Consider the following 20,009-nt stretch of genomic DNA (forward strand, 5'->3'; position numbering starts at 1 on the left):
AGGGAAACGTGAAGAGTGACGATAAGGTAAAACAAACTAGAATAGAGCCAACTGTCTATGCCCTAGTATAAAGATTTAGGACATTTTCTTTTGGAGCCTCTGTCCATCTGGTGCAATTTTTTCTGTATAAGGACAGTCTCATAGTTAAACTCTGTATTGCTATATATGCTCATTTTTACCTCTTGAAGTGAGGGGCGAGTTTGAGATTTCCATTAGGATGCACTGAAATTCCTAGTAGCATATGTGTCATTAACATATGTTAATGACATATAGTGGTCATGGACATGGAAACATACAGGGGGGAGGCACTCTCTCAGTTACAAGACACAACGCATTACAGGATATTAGGTGGGGATCCGACAAATGATTTGAAACAGATGATAGATAATCTATTAAAGATCAGTGAAGAAGCTGGTATCATTACAAACCGTTTAAAAAATTTTTTGCAGGTTGATAACCCCATAATACCTGTCTTTTATCTTTTACCAAAGATACACAAAAATCTGCAGAGACCACCAGGGAGACCCATTGTGGCAGGAATGTCGTCTATATTTCAACCTATAGCAGTCATGTTGGACACTGTCCTCAATCCTATAGTGGTATGTACTAAGTCCTATGTTAAGGACACTACTGATTTCATTAATAAGCTAAATGAGATTGAATTGAACACAAAAGATGTATTTCTTTGCACAATGGACGTCTCCTCCCTCTATACCTCTATCCCCCATGATCAGGGAATCGAGGTTATCACAGCAGCAATGGCAGATCTTGGATTACCAGGGGGAGTGGTGGATTTACTTCTACAACTTCTGGGATGGATCCTGAAAAGGAATTATTTCCTCTTTGAAGGTAAATTCTATGAACAAAGCCAAGGCACATCAATGGGTTCTAATGTTGCTCCTGCATACGCAAATTTATACATGGCACACTTTGAAGACAATTTTGTCTATAATAATCAGGAGTTTTGGCCCTTAATATTGATGTGGCTTCGCTATATAGACGATCTATTCTTTGTCTGGCAAGGGACAGAGGAATCACTAAAACTATTTGTAGATCACCTCAATTCCAGGATTCCAACCATAAAATTCACTTTGGAGTATGATAGAAATCAGATACACTTTCTAGACGTGACAGTCAGGCTACAAGATGGGAAGTTCTCCACTGATATATATAGGAAACCGACTGACAGAATCACTTATCTAAATCCACACAGTTTTCACCCACCCTCTACAATCAAAGGGCTACCATATAGCCAAATGTTACGAACAAGACGCATTGTAAGTGAAGATGACAAATTTGAAGAGAGAGCAGAAGAAATGATGACCCACTTTGAGAGTAGAGGCTATGGGACAGATATGTTGGAAACAGCCAGGGAGAAAGTAAAAGGTACATCGAGAACGACCCTATTATCCAAAAAAGCAAAGAAAAAATCAGACAGATTACCCTTTGTCACTACATACTCAAGACAATCAGGTAGGGTAAAAAAGATAATATATCGACACTGGCATTTATTACAGATGGACCAGAGGTTAAAACCATGGGTGGCGGAACCTCCAATGATGGCCTATAAAAGATCAAGCAACCTGAGGGACCATCTGGTCCATGCGTTAATTGAACCACAAAAGAAGCAAGGTACTTGGCTGAGTGGGGCTAAGGGAATGTTTAAGTGTGGAAGGTGCGTTAATTGCAATTTTGTGATGCGCACAGATAAATTCTATCACCCGATGACGGGTAGGGAGTATGAAATGACAGACTACATAAATTGTCAGACTGACTATGTCATATATATGGTAAAATGTCCTTGTGGTAAAGTATATGTAGGGGAAACTACCAGGTCCCTCAGTATTAGGATTGGGGAACACAGAAGTGATGTTAGACTTAAGAAACATACATCCCTTTGGCAAGGCACTTCATGGAAGCAAACCATCAGGTCAGTCAACTGAAGTTTATGGGGATAGAACGAGTAAGAACCCCTACCCGTGGTGGTAATAGGGAAATTCCATTGAAACAGCGTGAATTGAAGTGGATATATAGGTTACAAACCCTATCTCCGAATGGTCTAAATGAGGATAGGGAATTATCACTGTTTTTTTAATGTTACCTTCAATATTGGTAATTGACCTCTGATGGACATTGTGTTAAACAATGAGGCTTTCCTCTTATTAAGAATTTTGATGTGAGTCGTAGGACCTCAGCCTGTGTACCTATATGAGTTTACTATATAGTAATGTTTTTCTGATGTTTTTAATAATTGTTTTTAACCTTATTTATATGTTACTATTTCTACTATCTTCACAGATCATATAAGAAATGAGTGATGGATTATCCATTGAATTTTTGTGTCCTCCTATTAACCTCACCAAAGGTTTTTTTTTTTTTAAAAAAAACGAAAAAACGAGGAAATATGTTAATGAGCACTGTCACTTTAAATATATTGCACTGACCACGGGTCTGTTTTTATATTGTTTAATATTAGATTGCACAATATGGACTGTTTTATAATATTGATTGTCACTATAATGAACTAATGAAAGATGATTGGTTACTATATGTATTTTTATGAACAAATCTTTTTACATGAATTCCCTACATATGATTGGACACATTGAGACACATGATTATAAGCACATACTAACTTTAGAGGTCATATGACCCAGGTCATCGATTATACACATTGGACACATTGAGACACATGATTATAAGCACACACCCACTTTAGAGGTCATATGACCCAGATCATCGATTGGATACATTGAGACACATGATTATAAGCACATACCCACTTTTGAGGTCATATGACCAACTTTATCGATTTTATTATATGCAATGGTATAAATCAATTAATTCTGCACACAAGCACTTTAGAACATATATTTATATGTTTTATCTATATGATAAATTGGTTTTTTGTTTTGATCTGTGATTAATTAGTAGTATGGTTTATATCCTGTGTTGCTGGATGACATTTGGTTGCTATGTGAACTATCGTGAGTTACCCCATGTTTTGGTTACCTAGCGACAGAGTAAACATGAGCGCATGCTTTCCCTGTAGTGCAGGCAAGTACAATGAATATAGAGAGCCGTGTTGCTAAGCGGATGACTCATCCGCGGAAGTGACATAGGCGGAAGTGACGTCACACACCATGTGGTAATTGAACAGGGTATTTATAGCTCCACACGATAGGGCAAACGTCAGAATCCCCTTGACAAAGGCTTACGCCGAAACGTTGGGGCCATTCTCATACTGGTGGTAGGTGTATCTGCTCCTTGCTGTATAATTGTAATACTTACTGTTTACTGTTATGTAATTGTGGCTATGTTTAAACGTTAGGTATATACCATGTAAGCTTATGTATCGTATTATACAGGCCTTTGTGTGTATTATTTGCATAAACAAGTAAAACTTTATTTTAAATATACCATACTTGCCTTCTTTTGAGTGTGCATACCTATCTATATATTATTAACATATGTTAAGGTAGCTGTCTATCGTGAAGGAAGTTAAGGATATTTAGTGGGAGATTAGTAGTGATTTGCTCCAACAGGTTTTAGGCTTCATTCTAGAAGGCTTGTATGGTGTGACATGTCAAAATAAGACTAGAACAGAGTCAAGTCCTTCGTTGCAAGCAGGAAGTATACTGATATCACCCAGGTCTAAGGGAGAAGCCAATCTTTAAATTGTGTAGACTTTGACCAAGCTTAAGAGGGTACCTTTACAATGATATATCGGATGAAATCATATCATATTCTTTAAAATTGCTTTCCTTCTAGATGCCGGGCTCCTCTCTAAATTAGGCATACTCTCCAAGTTTTAGGGGCCCATTCATTAAGTTCGAGTGAAGGAATAGAAGAAAAAAAACTTCGAGTTTTTTTGGCTACTTCGACCATCGAATGGGCTACTTCGACCTTCGACTACGACTTCGACTTCCAATCGAATGATTCAAACTAAAAATCGTTCGACTATTTGACCATTCGATAGTCGAAGTACTGTCTCTTTAAGAAAAAACTTCAACCCCCTAGTTCGCCACCTAAAAGCTACCGAACTCAATGTTAGCCTATGGGGAAGGTCCCCATAGGTTTGGCTAACTTTTTGTGGTCGAAGGATAATCCTTCGATCGTTGGATTAAAATCCTTCGAATCGTTCGTTCGATCGTTCGATCGAAGTATTTTTGCAAAATCCTTCGACTTCGATATTCGAAGTCGAATTATTTTCATTCCCCAGTCGAATATCGAGGGTTAATTAACCCTCGATATTTGACCCTTGATGCATCTGCCCCTTAATGTTCATCATAAAGTGCAAAGGCCCTTTGGTATTCTGGAAACAATTTAGAATGCTGAGAATAAAGTGAAACATTATCAGAAAAACAAACACTTTGTATGACTTACATGTACTATACAAACCTTTTTGATGAACCTATTTCAGAGCAAGGCAAACATCTGTCAAACTAAAATTCAAACAACTTCTGGTGAGGAACAGAAATTCAAATCTTTATTTTTTTTTTCAGGAAATGTGAAAACCGATCACGATTTAGAATGCAATTTACTGATCATTAGCAAGGCATTAACTTGACAAAGGTAGCAGAAGATGAATCGTCACAAGCATGTACGTTGAAAGAAAGTTAAACAGGTAAAAGTAAAGTTTTCTGTGTTCACCTTTCATCCTTTCCAAAAATCATTTCAGATTCTTCAAGCTTTTCTTTTTGAGAAGTTATTTTCATGCAGAAGAGAAAAAACCAAATGGTTCATTTCAGCTTTGGAACATTGGAATTTGGATGAGTTGTAACAGTTGCAATCAACAATCAGTAGAAATGATGTAATAATTATGTTGACATGTTTGTACAACATCCAGTAATTGTCTATATTTCAGTGGGACAGATAAGCACATGCTTTGGAGCTAATAAAACATTAATTTTGTAGCTGCATTTACTACACAACATCCTATACATTACAATGTAAACAGTCTTAAATTTCTGGATTTACTTTTTAGTATGAAAAATGTGTTGACCAGGGCAGTGTCAAGGCATGTAGTTGTCAAAAATCCCCCCTTACTGAACCATCATCACTTACCTTTCCCTGTACTCCTCAAGAAATGACACACAACAGTCCAGGATTAGTGATGGGCGAATAAGCGCGGAAAAATTTGCGAAATGGCGCAATGCCGGCGTCCGTTTTTTTGGTCACCGGCAGCCGTTTTTGACGCTGTTGTCCATTTTTTTCAACGTCGGCAACAATTTTTTTTGACGCCGGCGAATTTTCATGGCCTTTTTGGCTAATTTATTCGCTGGCGGTGAATCACGCAAATTCGCTGTGAATTCGCCAATCACTATCCAGGATGGATGTGAAATGATAACTGTTTTAACACTGTAAACAAGCTAAACAGGTTACATAACAATTAACAACTTTACCACCCGGAAATGCTTGCCTACTCCACTGGACTGAACAGGCCCTCCTACTATACCAGCCACCCAGCTGCACTGTGCTAAGGTGGGCAAGTGGAGGCATGGGTAGACCTCTCTCCAAACTCCAACCTCCCGGACCATTACCCAAGGAGGCCCAGAAAGTATGTGGTGAAGTTGGGAAAAGATCTTTGCCAAGTGACTAGATCATAACGTATGGTCAGTTTTACAATCTATAGTTTTACAAAAAGTCAAGAATGACATGTGACTCCTGTTTATCTTCCTGGGTAAGAGCTAGCCCCATTGTATTTTAAAGAGCTTGCACAGAGCTTATCTGTTGGCTGCTAAATACACTTACACCCTATAGCCAGTTTCAGCTTAACTGGCTGCCCCTGTGGCTACACAACGGCTTTTTTATATAAGCTGCAGCAACAAAGTTTTTACCAGCCTATAGTAATAGGGAATTATGTTTAAATACAAAACTTTTCATTATGTGGTGTTACTGGTCCTTTTATTTCTAAGTAAAATGTCTTTCCATGTATTTAAATTAATTGATTATTTCTAAGACTGGATTTTACATCTCGGTGAAAACAACATACAAATGTTACTGCGGTAGCTACTTTATTTGTCTCAAGCAGAAACACAAACAAAAAATAATCCATTTGTAATGCACCGCGACACACTAAAATGATCAAGCTGCAAATTGTAGTCTAATGCCAATGTTTTATCCTCTGCAGAAGTGATGCAAAAAGCAGCCTGGGATGTACTTCAATAAAAACTTCTGTCAATCTCTGCAATATGAAAGTTCACTTCATACAAACTGAATTTTAAAATATTTTCTTAAGCTCTTCCAAGTAGAACCACTTTGATATATGAGGAAAATATCCAATTTTGCCACCAGCATATAAAACAAACACAAGCTGGAAGTCATTCTAGTTTTCCAACAAAAAATATACTCTGCTTATAAGTAATAGTTACACAAATGTTATTTTTCTATAAGGCATGATTTACTACTATATAAATACACTAGAGCCATTCACAATCTGTAAAATATCTCTTTGTGTCAAGTGCTTAGTGGTGCTTTCAATTATAATTAGTGTTTAGTGAAGTCACATGGCTCATTGTAACTTGCATATTATAGGAAATAGCCCCCTAATTAGAAGGGGGCTCATTGAGGAGTTCCATGACCTGCATAAAATCAATGACCTGCAGACTCATGTTCAGTTATTTCTAATACTCATATCATGCAATTCATTATTCCATTTGTTTCCAAACTACAGTTCTTAGATGGCTTCTTCTGGTATTAGAGGTCACCCACCTCTTACTATGTAAATATATAACTCTTCCAAATTATTTTGTATTACAGATATGTCTGCAATTTTAGACCTCCAGTTCAGTTCATTGATGTGGAATGCAATGAATTAAACAGAAAAACTTGTTTGAAATATCTGCCAAGAGCAAATCCCTACATCCAGCTGCTTTGTCTAACCAGAATTGTCAATTTAAAGGTTCTAGGAACAATTTTGAGACTGAGAATTTGTTACCAGCTGTTTCTTTAGAGCCACTGTTATCTCCTGCTCTAGTTGCTACAGTGAGCTACACCTAGGAAGAGATGTAATATTTACTTTTTCAGTGCCATCTTTACCTTAGACGTCAAATATACTGCACCTTGCATCCAGTTGATGCTGAATTCCTTTCTAATACTAATACTTTCTAATACTATCTAATACTTTCTAATACTATCTAAACCTGCAGATAGTAAATAATTGACTAATGTCTATCCCTATCCTTATAATTGGCCTGTCCCTCATTTACCTAGCTACAGTATCTATTGATTGAGTTTGTTTTGGGGAGAAGATAGGGGCATTTCCTGGTGCTTCTGAATGGAGCAACAAACCAATTCTATTCTTAGTTTTCAGCAAAGCATTGGCTTCTAATGCTTCATAAGTATTGTAAAATACTTTCGATACCTTGATTGAAGAATTTTTAAAGAAATCCATAAAGCATCACATTTCTAAATGTGATTTTTGCGAAAAATAGTTTCTCATTAGGAACTAAGATAATTGGGTTAAACACAACTACTGTAGATCATTAATAGTTCCCATTGGTTTATGTGGAATGAGAGGGGAAGGGTAAAATAATGTATGTCTATGTTGTGAGCGCCACACATTTTTTTCTTGCATGAAACAAGCAGCATGGTAAATTTTCTTTATTTTTTTTTGCAAAACTTTTGCCAGTTTGAGGCAAATCTGTATGTGGTTACATTTTTCGCTCATCACTATTAAATGCTAATTGCATGGGCAAGCACTGAAACATTTGAGGAGGCAATCATGTGTCAAGCAGTAATGTTAGTGATTTTCAGATGATTGCCATTAAACTCTCAGTAGTAGAAAAATAAATATACAAAACTGTTGCCCCCCCTCAGCATTTCTTCCCCATAGTCTATCTTATTTTCAGATTCTTTCTCTTGGTTTTAACAGAGATCATTAGTGATGAGTAGGGATGGGCGAATTTGACCCGTTTCACTTCGCCAAAAATTTGCAGCCGGCGGGAAATGTTTTTTCACGCGCGTCTTTTTTTTTTTGTCGTATGCCACCATACAAGTCTATGGGCGTCATTTCCTGCAGCGAAACAAGGCAAACAATTCACCCATCCCTAGTGATGAGCGAATCTGGCACATTTGGCTTTGCTGAAAAATGAAAACGAAACTGCAAGAAAATTTGTTAAACAGTGAAAAATTACTAATTTAAGTCAACAGGATTATTATTTTTTCTTCTACGTATGCAACAATTATTTCTCACTTTACTTTACTTAGCTAGAGTGAAGGAATAGAGGAAAAAAAACTTAGAATTTCGAATGTTTTTTTTGGCTACTTCGACCATCGAATGGCTACTTCGACCTTCGACTACGACTTCGAATCGAACGAATCAAACTAAAAATCGTTCGCCTATTCGACCATATCGAAGTCGAAGGATTTAGCGCAGATAGTTCGATCAAACGATCGAAGGATTATTCCTTCGATGGAACGATTAAATCCTTCGAATCAAACGATTCGAAGGATTTTAATCCAACGATCAAAGGAATATCCTTCGATCAAAAAAGTTAGCCAAGCCTATGGGGACCACAAAGGGTTACATTTAGGGGGGCCCTGCCATGTTACACTTACTTCATTAGTTTGGCCCACCTGCTGTCAGTGAGCTGCCAACTACAGAAGGGAGGAGGGGAGCACAGGTGACAGCATTTTCTTCCCCTATTGGTCACAGAATTTCAAGTCCTGATAAAGCTGCATGGTGATTGGATGAGCTGGAGGAGAATTTCAAACCTCAGCTATCCAATAACTGAGCAGCTCAACCGGGACTTAAACTCAGTGGCCAATAAGGGAAAGGAATGGACAGAAGACACCTCCCCTTGTGCTTCCGCCTTGCCTTCCCGAAGTCAGCAGCTCTCAGATAGCAGGGGGGCCCTTGCAACTCTCCCCCCTGTCCCCCCCTGATGGCTGCCCTGATCAGACACAGTGCTGTGCCTCGAAAGCCTTTTCGCCACAACCCGTGTCTTTGTCAAGAGGACAAAAAAAATACTTTTCAGACTATTAGGGGCAGATTTATCAAAGATCAAATTTCGAAGTACAAAAAACTTCGAAATTCGACCATCAAATTCGAATATCGAATTTGAAGTTTATTCAACAAATTTGTCAATCCTGCTGTTGAATAAAAATCATTCGATTGAACCATTTAATCGTTCGAATCAAACGATTCGAACGATTTTAGTGATCGATCGAAGGATTTTCCTTCGACCTCTAAAGACTTAGAAAATGGTTGTAGAAGGTCCCCTTAGGCTAACATAGCACTTCGGCAGGTTTAATTTGGCAAAGTATTGAAGTCGAAGTTTTTTTAAAGAGACAGTACTTCGATTATTGAATGGTCGAATATTCGAATGATTTTTACTTTGAATTTAAGTCGAAGTTAATTTGACGTCGTAGTATCCTATTCGATGGTTGAAGTATCAAAAAATTGAATTTAAAATTTTTTTACTTTGAAAATTCCTCGAATTCACTTAATGTGCCCCTTAATGTGTATTAAAAGTTACCTAGGTCATGTTGATAATTTTTCTGTGTAAAAATTGTTACTTGAAATTCCCAAACTAGACTGTTTGCTCAACCTGTCAGTTATAGCTTCTAATAACACACTACTGCTGCACAAATATGGCTGCCCCCTCATAGAAGAAATTGGGTCTCAGATAGGCCTTATAGAAGCAACAAACAAAAATTAAGATCTTGTGAGGACAATATTATGATAGATTAAAAAAAGGTTTAATTTCTGGCATCTTTAAAAGCTGAAATAAGTAAATTAGAGAATGATTGATTGAATGAGAAAGGAAATTGAAGTGGAGACAAGAGGTTTCTTGAAGCAGGTATGAAAAGAAAATATGAAAGAATTTTGGCTTAGTAAATAATTAGTAGAACTCAAGGTGGGTTCATTTATCAAAAAACTGCCTGATTAACTTAACTGCCCCATTTCGCTTCCTAGAAAAACCTGCAAAAACTTTAGAAAAATTCATGAAATGCAGGTGCAATGGAGGCAATAATATTTTTTTGCTCTAAATGCAATGGTCATTTTTGTCTCCACGTTTTTCTCTGCCAAATCCATTGTAGTCAATGAATGTTATTTCTCTCAACTTCTTTTCTATTTTTTTCCCATACAAAAAAAAAAAACTTTTTTTTTTTGGCAAAACTAAATGCAGGCTGAAATTCTAGCACAGATTTGTGAACATGTTTGCTATGTGAAACTTGTGAAAAATGCTTAATCAAAACTGATATGGCTACTGTTATCTACACAGATTGGTTAAAGGACAAGGAAAGTCTAAAATAGAATAAGGCTAGAAATGCTGTATTTTGTATACTAAACATAAGCATGGACTTACTGCACCACAAGCCTAACCAAACAAATGATTTATGCTTTCAAAGTTGGCTACAGGGGGCTGTCATCTTGTAACTTTGTTAAACATCTTTGCCTGACCCTGACCCTGTCCCTGCACATGCTCAGTGTGGTCTGGGCTGCTTAGGGATCGTCATAAACAAAGCTGCTTGAGTTCTGCATGGCTGGGAAGTAAGGCGGGGGCTCCCCCTGCTGTTCATAAGTTTGATTGTTTCCCTGCTCAACAATTAGGGACCATCTGACAATTCCTATCCACAGCAGTAAATGAAGGGAGAATTTCACTGCATACAGTCAGGTTTCTTATAAAAACGGTACACATTTTTTAAATTTAATTAATTAAAGTATATTGGAGATAGGTTTCTTTTTCATTAAAGAAAGTAAAAATGGGATTTAATTTTTTTGCATTTCCTTGTCCTTTAATTGCTATGAATTCACCTGTCGTTCTGAAAGAAAAAAAATATTCTAGTAGGCCATAAACAAATTCATTCTCATACTTTCAGCTCCACAAGGATATCAAAGGTAACGGTTAGTTATTATATACACAAAGTTTAAGCATTAAGTTAAAATGGATGAGTTGGATGCAATTTTTTTTTATAATAACTACAATTTGGCTTCATCTTTCTTAAAACGGCATTTACCTGTGACCTAATTACAAATATCACATACATAAGCGTGAATCAAGACACCACATTTACTTAAGGTAATTATAGAAAATGCTTCCACCTGAATCCAAGTTGCACTTTACAAGTTACAAATGTAATCATACTTGAAAATGCCGTTCCATTATCCCCACAAGAGAAGCCTGACGCAATTAAATGAAATAATCGTGTAGATTCAGAATAAGTGCTGCAAATAGTGCATACAAAGTTCCTCTCAATGATAGCCTTATCTTCTAAATTCGGGAAATACAGAGTGTAATGTGCACCTTGACAGCTAATTTTCCAAAAAGCATAAAATGAATCATCATGCAATGGCATATGTTTCCAGAGAATAGATTTGTTTAGACAGATGGTATTTGAGTTTGACACCAAATTGCTAGTATATAAATTTGAAAGATGAGTAAAATTTCGAGCATATTGTAGACCTAAACAATACAGTAATCATTCTGTACTTACGGTAAATATTACTGTTTATCGCAAGTGATACAAAAATAAAAGCTATAGTTGTCATATTGAACATATGCAAACAATAATTAGACAGAAAGTCATCTGAGAGGTTTTCAAGGGTAAGGAATGCTATGAGCTACTGCAACATGGGAGCCATTTTTATGACTTGTATTCTTTAATAAAACTCAGGTTAATCTGGATTTGCTGGGACTAAATGCCAAAGACTTCAGAAGAGCTTGCTTTATTCTTCTTCTTCGGGGCATTGGGTAGGGATCTCCCCTGTCTGACCTTTTCTACTACATACAGTAGGTAGTGATGGGCGAATTTGCGCCGTTTTGCTTCGCCGAAAAATTCGCGAAACGGTGCCGGCCGTCTGGTTTTTGACGCCGGCGCCTGTTTTTGACGCCGGCGTCCATTTTTGCCGCGAATTTTCACGGGCGTTTTGCGAATTTATTCGCTGGCGGCGAATCGCGCAAATTCGCCGCAAATTCACACCTGGCGAATAAATTCGCCCATCACTAATAGATATATATAGTGAATTATAACTGCTAGGTTCCCTCATACCAACACCTTAATGGAGAACTAAACCCTACAAATTAATATAGCTTAAAATGCCATAATATAGTAAACTTATTGCACGAGGCTAAAGTTTGAGCTTGTCAATAGCAGCAATGATCCAGGACTTCAAACTTGTCACAGGGGGTCACCATCTTGGAAAGTGTCTGTGACACTCACATGCTCAGTGGGCTCTGATTGGCTGTTGAGAAGCTAAGCTTAGGGCTCGTCACTAATTATCCAGCAGAAAATGAGCTTCCCTGGCTGTAATATAAGATGATGCTACAGGTTTGCTGATTATTAAATTCTGATGCTAATTTCACTGGTTTCTGTGCTGCCATGTAGTAATTATCTGTATTAATTACTAATCAGCCTTATATTGTGACATTTCTATTCTATGTGTACTGTATATTGTGAGTGGGTCCCTAAGCTCAGTAAGTGACAGCAGTAGTGATGGGCGAATTTGCACCGTTTAAGGAATGTATCTTAGAGCATGTAAATGGAGTGCCAGAAATACAGCACATAATGTCAAGGCAAAGGTTACCGCATCCATAACATTTTTGTTTGAAATTTTTGATCAAAGCTGGTTAGTGGTTACTATTATTTTCAAGGAATTGAAGAGAGAGGGGGGTATAAAACTGATGTCCTTTTAAAAACATGAGTTATTTTTAGAGCATTTGAGATTAAGATGATTTCCAGGTTACCAGTTACAGTTCCTCTTTAATTCAAGGCTTCTACCACACTTTTCCTTGAGCTGTACAATAAACAACATTCATTGAAGGGCAGATTTATTAAGGGTTGAATTGAAAATTCGAATTCAAATTTTTTGTATTCGACTAGGGAATTATCCAAACTCAATTTGAGTTACTTTAAAAAAATTCAAAATTAGAATTTATCATACTCTGGCCCTTTAAGAATTTAAATTAGACTATTCGCCACCGAAAAAGTGCTGAATTTGCTGTATAAGTCAATAAAAGACGTCTACAAATTTTGAATAGGTGTGGGAACCCATAGCAACCATTGAGACGGCTTATCAGGTCAATAGCATACAATGTGTAAAAGACCACCTTGGATTTTAAAAGCAATCATGATTAGGTAATTTACAAAAAGCCAAAAATGTACGATTTCTTTTAAAAAAAAAAAATAACTATTTGCAAAAAAATTTTTCTTACCCCCATCATTTACCAAAAGAAAAAAAAAATGTTGGCTTTCACATTGTTCATTAAGAGCTTTAATGCAATTATTTTTGACTAATAACATATGGGAAATTATGGCTGGGCTAGAAGCTACAGAACACAAGATTCAAGCTGCTTTTTAGATTTTTGAAGGAAGGAAGAAAGCAGCTAACTCTAGCGCAAATTCGCTAGCGTCATTTCGTTACTTCGCCGATTTGCTAACGGCACTGGCGTAAATTCGCTAGCAAAGTGGACCGACTCTAGCGCTACTTCGCACCCTTATGCCAGGCAAAGTTGCGCTATGGCGAAGGGACGTAACTACGCTAATTCACTAACTTGCGGATTTTCATGAACGTTAACTCTTGCACCAGACTTGCCTTCGCCACCTCAGACCAGGCGAAGTGCAATAGAGTAGATAGGGATTGGTTCAAAAAAAGTTGAAGTTCCAAAAAACGCAGGCGTCTTTTCATTTTTTAAGGGTGATAGGCTGAAAAAGATTGAAAATATATTTGGGGGTACCCTCCTTCCCCCCTACATTTCCTAACATATGGCACCTAAACTATACAGTGGGCACATGTGTAGGGCAATATAACAACTCTATTTTATTTTATGAAGCTTTCCCAGGCTTGTGTAGTGTAATGTATTTGCTGCTACATATACGTCCATTGTACTTTAACTTGGCGCCGTATGCAAATTAGGCATCGCTAGTGTAACTTCGGTTTCCTTGACGAATTAACGGTAGCGCAACTTCGCTACCATTCGCCTCCCTGAACACAACTTCGGATTTTAGTGAATTAGCGGCGCCCTGGCGAAGTGTGGCGAAGGTTAGTGAATTTGCCCCATAGTAAGATACAAATACCTCTCAGATCTCTAAAAATTCTAGTTTTTCAGACAATTACTAACCATAACAAATCAGAAAACCTCTAAAAGTCCAAACTGATTAAAGGTGGTCCAATAAGATCAGCTCAGCTCCCACTGACATCTATTGGACAGCTTTTACTCCGTTTTATATTAGAGTTGTTTATGTTTTTTACACTTAATAAATCTCTATTTTTAGAGCTCCAGAGAAGTAATTAAAAAAAAACTCAAATAAAACTTTGAGGCAGATTTATCAAGGTTCGAAGTGAATTTTTTTTTTAATTTTCGAGTTCATTTTAGTGTAATTCGACTAGGCTAAAATAGCTAAAATTCGATTTGAGTTTTAACAAAAATTGAAATACGAATTTGAAAATGTATCATGTACTGGCCCTTTAAGAATTAAAAGTTAACTATTCAGCACTTTAAACCTGCTGAATTGTTGTTTTAGGCTATGGGGGATGTCCTGGAATCAATTTGGAGTTGTTTAGTGGCATCCTGAAAATCTATTTTTTTCGGAGAAAATATTTATAATTATAATTCGATTAGACATATTGTCAATTTCCCAGCTGCCCCAAGTCATGTGACTTGTGCTCTGATAAACTTCAATCACTCTTTACTGCTGTACTGCAAGTTGGAGTGCTATCACCCCCTCCCTTTTCCCCCCCAGCAGCCAAACAAAAGCACAATGGGAAGGTAACCAGATAACAGCTCCCGTACACAAGATAATAGCTGCCTGGTATATCTAAGAACAACACTCAATAGTAAAAACCCATGTCCCACTGAGACACATTCAGTTACATTGAGAAGGAAAAACAGCAGCCTGCATGAAAGCATTTCTCTCCTAAAGTGCAGGCACAAGTCACATGACCAGGGGCAGCTGGGAAATTGACGAAATGTCTAGCTCCATGTCAGATTTCAAAATTGAATATAAAAAAATCTGTTTGCTCTTTTGAGAAATGGATTTCAGTGCAGAATTCTGCTGGAGCAGCACTATTAACTGATTCATTTTGAAAAAAATTTCCCATGACAGTATCCCTTTAAGATGCATTGTGCAACAAATGATAGCAATGGACACAGAGACACAGTGTTCTAAAAGGAACTATAGGTCATCACTCTTCAGAGAATTTATATCAAGCATCAAGCAAAGCTTTGGAATATCTGATTAAGAATAACAAATATATTTGTTCTCGACAGATTCAGAGATTACTTATCTGGAAAAAATTTTGGCAGCATTTACAGCTGTAGTGCTTCACAATGTTAGCCGTGATTTATGAATGAGAGGCTAAAAGTAAAAATGTTTTCCTGGAGTGTAATATAAGTAATTTATGCTATTTGTTACTCAGTCCCAAGAGCACATAATGCCTCTGTTTACTGTTGCTTATTTTAGTGCTGGGATTGTGCTGCATAATCAAAAATGTTTCCTGATGAAGTTGGTGTGTTATACAATTTATCCTATAAACAGACTGAGACTCAGCTTATACTTGTATTTATTTGTTTACAGGCAAATAAAGAAGAAGAGGAAAGTTTTATATGGTTTTTTTTTGTTAAATATCTTTAGTTCACAAACAAGTTCAAACATTCATTTACCAAGACAGAAGGACAGAATTTTCTGAAGCAAAACTTGCAATATTTGCCATATTTATCCCTCAACCTTTTCCCCCTGACTTCCAGTATAATTATGTCTGCTGCAATCAGGACAAAATATTGCCCCAGATATTGCATGCAAAAATATTTGCACAAGTTAGAAGACTGATGCAAATACGTTTAACTTTCCCCATCAAAGGAAGGGACTACACCCGAGCAGGACATGGTCAGGCACTTTATGATTCAGCTGCAGCAACATGGGCCTATCGGGGAAACATGCAAAGGAAACTCTATACTTATCTCCTAGTTAAGGTAAGTGTTAGCAACATCTTGAAACTCTTGCAACAAAGTAGGTTCAATTGGGAAGCTGGTGAACTATCATACATAGGGAGCAGATGCAAATGTTTTGTATTTGGAATTTTACTCTTTAATTATAGGTGAGTCCTAGGAAATGTAACTTAAAGAAAGAGTTCCTACTCGAAGGGCATAAAGTTATAAGTATAAGTACTGAGAAGATAGTTATCCTATGCTCCTGTTGACTAATTGAGAGATAACGTGCTAGAGAGAGGTGGTTTTTTAGAAGTAGTGTCCTGGAATTGTGTAGTTGTGGAAAGAAGAACTGCCTTAACATAATTATATGTGTAGCTGTACCCCATAATATACTTGTTTCCTTGCAGTATCATTGTCACGTATGGCTCCCTAAATTCAGAACAAGTGCTAGGCTTCCTGGTCATGGCTCAATCTACCGCCTTTGGCCTCGGGAGGAGCCCTCAGCTACTCAGATGCCGCCATGTCTCTTGACTTGAGAGGAGCAAAGCAGATGTTCTGAACAAGCAAAGGGGCACATACGTTTCCAAGGTTTAGGACGGGAAGGCAACAACAGCTTAGAGTAGACGATAAAGCATGGTCAAGCAGGCCTGGGTAGGTATAGGCAGAATTCAGAATAGTCAGGCAGGCAAAAGGTTGGGATTTGGCAGAGTATAGCAGAGTCTGATAGGCAGGGATCAAAACCAGAGAATTCAAAGACAGAAATCACACCCAGAAACTAATCAAATTAGACTTAACAACAGGCAATGATTTTAGGCTTGAATATTCGAATTGTTGCACCAAAGACATCCAGAAGTGTGCGCTGAGCACGCCATAGTAGGTCAGCGCTAGGGAGAAGAAGGTGCTTGCAGTGGGTTTCACCGCGTAGAGCGTCCCCGCGGCCCACAAGACCACCAGGTGTTTGCAATCATTCTGTTTTACTGGAGGCTCAAAATCAAATTGAAGAACAACCTATCACTATAATTTAACTGATTTAAATGATGTCTAGATTCAAGATTATTAGTAACCAATCTTCATCATGCCATATCTATGTCCACTAATAAAAGGCTAAGAGTCTAATGCTAAGATAACTTGGTGAGTACATAGTTACATAGTTACATAGTTACATAGTTAAATTGGGTTGAAAAAAGACAAAGTCCATCAAGTTCAACCCCTCCAAATGAAAACCCAGCATCCCTACACACACCCCTCCCTACTTTTAATTAAAATTCTATATACCCATACCTATATTAACTATAGAGTTTAGTATCACAATAGCCTTTAATATTATGTCTGTCCAAAAAATCATCCAAGCCATTCTTAAAGGCATTAACTGAATCAGCCATCACAACATCACCCGGCAGTGCATTCCACAACCTCACTGTCCTGACTGTGAAGAACCCCCTACGTTGCTTCAAATGAAAGTTCTTTTCTTCTAGTCTAAAGGGGTGGCCTCTGGTACGGTGATCCACTTTATGGGTAAAAAGGTCCCCTGCCATTTGTCTATAATGTCCTCTAATGTACTTGTAAAGTGTAATCATGTCCCCTCGCAAGCGCCTTTTTTCCAGAGAAAACAACCCCAACCTTGACAGTCTACCCTCATAATTTAAGTCTTCCGTCCCTCTAACCAATTTAGTTGCACGTCTCTGCACTCTCTCCAGCTCATTTATATCCCTCTTAAGGACTGGAGTCCAAAACTGAACTGCATACTCCAGATGAGGCCTTACCAGGGACCTATAAAGAGGCATAATTATGTTTTCATCCCTTGAGTTAATGCCCTTTTTTATGCAAGACAGAACTTTATTTGCTTTAGTAGCCACAGAATGACACTGCCCAGAATTAGACAACGTGTTATCTACAAAGACCCCTAGATCCTTTTCATTTAAGGAAACTCCCAACACATTGCCATTTAGTGTATAACTTGCATTTATATTATTTTTGCCAAAGTGCATAACCTTGCATTTATCAACATTGAACCTCATTTTCCAGTTTGCTGCCCAGTTTTCCAGTTTAGACAGATCACTTTGCAAAGTGGCAGCATCCTGCATGGAACCTATAGTTCTGCACAATTTAGTATCATCTGCAAAAATAGAAACAGTACTTTCAATGCCCACCTCCAGGTCATTAATAAACAAGTTGAAAAGCAAGGGACCTAGTACAGAGCCCTGCGGTACTCCACTAACAACACTGGTCCAATTAGAAAATGTTCCATTTACCACCACTCTTTGTAGTCTATCTTTTAGCCAGTTCGCTATCCAGGTACAAATACTATGTTCCAGGCCAACATTCCTTAATTTAACCAGTAACCTTTTGTGTGGCACTGTATCAAATGCTTTAGCAAAGTCTAAGTAAATCACATCCACTGCCATCCCAGAATCGAGGTCTCTACTTACATTCTCGTAAAAAGAAATTAAGTTAGTCTGGCAAGATCTATTACGCATAAAACCATGCTGGCACAAACTCATAGTATTATGATTTGCTATGAAGTCCAGTATCTTATCCTTTATTAACCCTTCGAAAAGCTTTCCTAATACTGACGTCAGACTAACTGGCCTATAGTTTTGAGGCTGAGAACGGGATCCTTTTTTGAATAGAGGCACCACATTAGCAATTCGCCAGTCTCTTGGCACAATACCAGATCTCAATGAATCCTGAAAAATTAAGTAAAGAGGTTTGGCAATCACAGAGCTAAGCTCGCTAATTACCCTGGGATGAATACCATCTGGCCCTGGACCTTTGTTAATCTTAACCTGTTCAAGTCTCTTTTGAATTTCTTCTTGTGTGAACCATGCATCATTAGTTGTATTACTAGAATTGGGAGTGTTAAGAAGGAAACCTTCACTTACTGGTTCTTCATTTGTGTAAACAGATGAAAAATACGAGTTCAGAATCTGCGCTTTTATTTTGTTTTCATCAACCAGCTGATCCCCCTCTGATAGTAAGGGTCCCACCCCTTCCTGCTTCATTTTTTTACTATTGACATATTTAAAAAATAATTTGGGATTTTTTTTACTGCTTGCTGCAATATCCTTTTCTATAGCAATTTTAGCTTGCCTTATAGCTTCTTTGCATGATTTATTGGCCTCCTTGTACCTTATAAATGTTTCGGCTGTACCAGCTAACTTGAAAGCCTTAAAAGCACGTCTTTTCTTACCCACCTCAACACCAACGCTTCTATTGAACCAAAAAGGTTTTGCTTTGCAACGACGTTCCTTGCTTACAAGTGGAATATACTGACAAGTATATTTATTAAGCAGCATTTTAAAGACTTCCCATTTTTGTTCTGTGTTTAACCCTGTGAAAAGCATTTCCCACTTAATATGTTGCAGAGATGCCCTTATACTGTCAAAGTTTGCACGTCTGAAATTTAGTGTTTTAGTTACTCCCTTATAGAATTGCTTCTGCAACAGAATCTCAAAGGAGACCATGTTATGATCACTATTCCCTAAATGCTCACCCACACAAATGTTAGAGATGAGTTCAGTATTGTTAGTTATTACAAGGTCCAAAAGAGAGTTATTCCTAGTATGTTCTTGAACGAGCTGGAATAAAAAGTTGTCATTCAGCATATTTACAAACCTACTAGCTTTTTCTGTCTTAGCAACCCCATTACCCCAGTCAATGTCTGGATAATTGAAGTCACCCATAGCAACAACTTGACCCAGCTGTGAAGCCGCTTGTATCTGCAAGAGTAGCTGGGCTTCATACTCGACACTTATACGAGGTGGTTTATAGCATACACCAATGATAATTCTTTTTGATACCTTTTGCCCAGTCGAAATCTCTACCCAGAGTGATTCTACACCCTCACCAGTGCCAGCTATTTTTATTTCTTTAGCGCATGGCTTTAATTCAGGCTTTACATACAAACCCACTCCTCCACCCTTTTTAATCCCTCTGTCCCTCCTAAAAAGGGTGTAACCATTTAAATTCACAATCCAGTCACATGTTTCATCCCACCAGGTCTCAGTGATACCAATTATATCATAATTTTTAGAGCATGCAATTAATTCTAGGTCTCCCATTTTACCTGACAAACTCCGTGCATTTGCCAGCATACAGCGGAGGTTACTACTTTTACTTTTGAAATGTGCA

The 20,009-nt window shown here is 37.7% G+C and overlaps 1 protein-coding gene across 3 annotated transcripts; it reads left to right on the forward strand.

Moving 5' to 3' along the window:
* Positions 1-278: 278 nt before the first annotated feature.
* LOC121400403 lies at positions 279-2,374 on the forward strand. 3 transcript variants are annotated; one of them, XR_005965721.1, is made up of 5 exons: positions 279-599; positions 735-849; positions 1,214-1,386; positions 1,518-1,632; positions 2,299-2,374. XR_005965721.1 is itself a non-coding variant. In XM_041583382.1 (2 exons), exons 1-2 carry the CDS (start codon positions 981-983, stop codon positions 2,316-2,318), a joined length of 672 nt encoding a protein of 223 aa, XP_041439316.1. In that variant the 5' UTR covers positions 926-980; the 3' UTR covers positions 2,319-2,374. The 3 variants fall into 3 exon arrangements, 2 of the variants coding, with proteins under 2 accessions (XP_041439316.1, XP_041439317.1); XM_041583382.1 differs by lacking the exons at positions 279-599; positions 735-849 and having other exon boundaries at positions 926-1,632; XM_041583383.1 differs by lacking the exons at positions 279-599; positions 735-849; positions 2,299-2,374 and having other exon boundaries at positions 926-1,386; positions 1,518-1,905.
* The last annotated feature ends 17,635 nt before the right edge of the window (positions 2,375-20,009 follow it).

This window comes from Xenopus laevis, chromosome 2S, assembly GCF_017654675.1.
Source record: "Xenopus laevis strain J_2021 chromosome 2S, Xenopus_laevis_v10.1, whole genome shotgun sequence".
Lineage (NCBI taxonomy): Eukaryota > Metazoa > Chordata > Amphibia > Anura > Pipidae > Xenopus > Xenopus laevis.